General features: G+C 47.7%; 1 protein-coding gene across 1 annotated transcript; it reads left to right on the top strand.

Annotated features, from left to right (window-relative positions):
• The first annotated feature begins 924 nt into the window (after positions 1–924).
• LOC102736890 (cytochrome P450 4F3-like) lies at positions 925–3,670 on the top strand. The gene is made up of 4 exons (XM_081809656.1): positions 925–1,236; positions 1,993–2,263; positions 3,258–3,324; positions 3,511–3,670. Exons 1-4 carry the CDS (start codon positions 1,160–1,162, stop codon positions 3,642–3,644), a joined length of 549 nt encoding a protein of 182 aa, XP_081665782.1. The 5' UTR covers positions 925–1,159; the 3' UTR covers positions 3,645–3,670.
• The last annotated feature ends 332 nt before the right edge of the window (positions 3,671–4,002 follow it).

Genomic DNA, 4,002 nt, shown 5'->3' with positions numbered 1-4,002 from the left:
CCCAGTGATGAGTATTAACCGGAATGCACGTACTGCATGGAGCACTGGGTGTTATACGAAAACAATGGATCGTGGGTCACCACATCAAAAACTAATGATGTGGGGCGACTGGGTGGCTCAGTCGTTAAGCGTCTGCCTTCAGCTCAGGTCATGATCCCAGAGTCATGGGATCGAGCCCCGCATTGGGCTCCCTGCTCGGCGGGAAGCCTGCTTCTCCCTCTCCCCCTCCCTCTGCTTGTGTTCCCTCTCTCGCTGTGTCTCTGTCAAATGAATAAATAAAAAAATCTTAAAAAAAAAAAAACAAAAAAAACTAATGATGTATTGTATGGTGACTAACATAACATAATAAAATTTAAAAAAAAAAAGAATGTGCAGCTCAGTGACCACGGGCTACCTCTCTCAAAAAGGAGACTTTTTCTTTTTTTAAAAAAAAGATTTTATTTATTTATTTGACAGAGAAAGAGACAGCGAGAGAGGGAACACAAGCAGGGGGAGTGGGAGAGGGAGAAACAGGCTTCCTGCTGAGCAGGGAGCCCGATGGGGGACTGGATCCCATGACATGACCTGAACCGAAGGCAGATGCTTAATGACTGAGCCACCCAGGCGCTCCCAAAAGGAGACTTTTTCTTAATTTATAACAATGAAAATGATGAAAGCTAACATTAAGCACTTATTATTGCTAGAAACTATGTGCACATTCCATAACATATGGTGTCTCATTTGATTTTCACAACTCTATAAGGTAGAGATAATCTTGTCCATTATAGGTGATAAAAATGAGGTTCAGAGGGGTTAGGGAGCTTGCCCACATTCACACAGCTAGCACGTGAGCTAATAAGTGGAGCTGGGATTTCACCCAGAGAGGGCAATGAGGTGACCAAGGGCACACAGAGTATAGGAGGCAGAGCCAGAATTTGAACCCAGGTCTCCTGACTCCCAGCCATGGGGTCTTAATAGTAACAGCTTCTACTTCTACCCAAGCCTGGTCCTCCTTGGGGATGGGTGCCTGGGGCCAGGAGCCTGGGTCTGGGGGATTCCATCTTGGTGGTTGGTGTTGAGGAGGGCTTCAGGGGAGGCAGGTTCCAGACCCTGCTCTGCTTCCTTCTCTTCCCAGGCCAAGTGGAAACACCTGGTGTCAGAGGGCAGCACCCATCTGAACATGTTTGAACACATCAGCCTCATGACCCTGGACAGTCTGCAGAAATGTGTCTTCAGTTTTGACAGCAATTGCCAGGAGTGAGTCTTTGCCCTGGGCATGAGAACATAAGGGAGTGGATGGGGAAGGGAGGACTGGTCAGCACAATCAGAGGGGACTTCCTGGAGGAGATGGATCAGAGCTAGACATTGAACGACAAGGAAGGGAAAGAGAAAGAGTGATCCTTTCAGGTAGGTAGAAATGTTTGATAAAGGCCATGGGGCCACAATGAGCAAAGCATGTGCCACAGTGAGGAGTCACCTTAGGAATGAGGTTGGAGGGTTTGGCAGGGGCTGTATCTTAAGGACATTCAAAATCCAGACAAAGGCATATGAACTTTATCCTGAGGTTTCCAGGGAGGCATGGAAGGTGGTTGAGCAGTTGAGGGTCATGGTCAAAGCTGTTCTTGGACATCTGACTCTAGAGAAGACCAATCATTGTGTAGATGGCGGATGGTATTGACATTGAATGCAAGACTAGGGAGGGGCCTGGGTCCATTGACCAAAGGGGAAAAGATAAAGTCTGAATTGCATGGAGAAGGAGGAGGAAAGCATAATGTCCCAGCTGGGATAGGGTGCCTGGGGCATAGGGGCAGCTCATAGAAATGGGAATCAGGGAGAGAAGAAATTCTGGAGAGTCCCGTCTCCTGGATCATCCCCACCATGTACCTGTGGGGTCATCTGTTCTCGGATACTCAGTTTTCTGATGGGAGGTAGCTCCCAGCTTCTGGTGGGAGGCATTTTCTCAGTCTTCAGGTGAGCTAAGCTGTTGCCCCCCTTCATGTCCCCATCCTGCAGGAAGCCTAGTGAATATATTGCTGCCATCTTAGAGCTCAGTGCCCTTGTGGCAAAACGACACCAACAGATCCTCGTGCACAGGGACTTCCTGTACTACCTCACTCCAGATGGACAGCGCTTCCGCAGAGCCTGCCGCCTGGTACACAACTTCACAGCTGCTGTCATCCAGGAGCGGCGCCGCACTCTCCCTGATCAGGGTGTTGATGACTTCCTCAAGGCCAAGGCTAAGACCAAGACTTTGGACTTCATTGATGTCCTCCTGCTGACCAAGGTGGGTTTCTCTGGGATCTGAATTCAAGAGGTAGAATGGACTTTGATTTCAAATTTCAGATTGAAGAACTGAGACTTGATTCAGAGGGCACTGGGGAGCCATGGAAGGTGCTGAGGAGGAGAGGGATGGATTAGGGATATGTTTTAGAGATGACTATGTGGAATGCAGCCTGCAGGGGACTGCTATGTCTGAAACTGGGAAGGGCCTAAGATTTTATTCTACTTAATATGGTAGTCTAGTGTGCGTGTGTGTGTGTGTGCGTGTGTGTGTTTATTTACATACAAGAACCTAGATCAGAGAAGCCCATTTATTGCTCACAGAAGTAAGGGTAGCCAGAGTAAAATTGTAGGTGTGATTCCCCATTCTAAAATTCTTCTGAGAGCTACATGATGCTTTTATCTGTACATGCAGCCATGCTTCCATCACAGGAGAGGTAACTCTACATTATGAATCTTGGAACTTATGAAGGACTGCTGACAAATCTGCCCCTTCTTATTCTGAGAGAGAGAGAGAGAGAGAGAAAGAGAGAGAGAGTTGGTGTATAAACAAGTCCTCTTCACTGAGAAGGCAAAGCAATGTTTACAGGTTCTGTTGGCTTATTGCCAGGGGAGTTGAAGAATCTCTGGATTTACTATCCTAGAATGTGAGCAAATGGCTCTGGAGCAATGCTCAATCTCTAACTTCCAAGGGAAGTTGTCATTCAATATCCTGTAATCCAGGTTGCCAGTTCAATTTTTTTCTGAAAATCCTCATCAGGTAGAAACATGAAAATATTCATGGATCATTGATTTCTCCCACCAGGAATGAAGGAGGAGGGAAAGAGGCCAAGGAGGAGAGCTGTGGAGTAGGGTCTCTGGTGATAGTGAGCAAAGGAGGTGTAAGAGTGTAGGGTGGGCTTGGGTTTTTGGATTGTCTCAGGTTAGGCTCAGGAGCTCTCAGAGCTGATATGATTCGGTGTGTGTGTGTGTCGGGGGGGTGTCTTATTTCTCTCCAGGATGAAGATGGAAAACAATTGTCAGACGAGGACATCCGAGCTGAAGCTGACACATTTATGTTTGAGGGTGAGCATCCCAGTGTGGGACTATAGGGGGGCAGGGGTTTGTCCAATCCCAGGGACTTGGCAGGTTGGCCCTGGACCACCCCATCCCACCTCATCCTCCCCATCCCCGCTGACGCCCTTAATTAAGGGTGCTGTCCACCCTTTGGTGCTGAATAAGCCCAGAGATGTAAGTCTGGTTGCCTCTCAGGCCATGACACCACAGCCAGTGGCCTCTCCTGGGTCCTGTACAACCTTGCAAAGCACCCAGAATACCAGGAACGCTGTCGGCAGGAGGTGCAAGAGCTCCTGAGGGACCGTGAGCCTCAAGAGATTGAATGGTGAGTGCAGGTCATCATGGTTTGTTCCTGAACCTCTCTCATTGGCTTTGTTCCCTAGTTGGGGAAGGGGAAGAATCTTTTGGTTAATTCTGTCATTATTGCTTAGTGAAAATAGGAGCAGAGCTCAGAGACAGGGCCTGTACCCAGCCTGGAGAGCAGGGGAAAGTGAGAAAAACCTGGGCTGCTGAGAGAATTAGTGACAATGTATGAAGGCAGATGATGCCACTTAGTACATATTCAGTAAGTGAACTTCCACTCCATTCTCTTACTTTTCTCTCTTAAATCACATTTTTTTACCCTGAACATCTTTACTCCCTAAATGTTTGTTTCTCTCTTGCCTTCTAATTCCTTCCATATTGTTC

This window comes from Leptonychotes weddellii, unplaced genomic scaffold, assembly GCF_054177405.1.
Source record: "Leptonychotes weddellii isolate Sample4059 unplaced genomic scaffold, ASM5417740v2 HiC_scaffold_11880, whole genome shotgun sequence".
NCBI lineage: Eukaryota > Metazoa > Chordata > Mammalia > Carnivora > Phocidae > Leptonychotes > Leptonychotes weddellii.
This window is presented reverse-complemented; position numbering and strand designations above follow the sequence as displayed.

What these genes read in the sequence shown, in the direction of transcription:
- LOC102736890 (XM_081809656.1), top strand. Translation starts at nt 1,160, where the DNA reads ATGTTTGAACACATCAGCCTCATGACCCTGGACAGTCTGCAGAAATGT. An exon ending in ATGTCCTCCTGCTGACCAAG is followed by an intron (nt 2,264 to 3,257) that starts GTGGGTTTCTCT and finishes ATTTCTCTCCAG; the next exon opens with GATGAAGATGGAAAACAATT. An exon ending in TGACACATTTATGTTTGAGG is followed by an intron (nt 3,325 to 3,510) that starts GTGAGCATCCCA and finishes GTTGCCTCTCAG; the next exon opens with GCCATGACACCACAGCCAGT.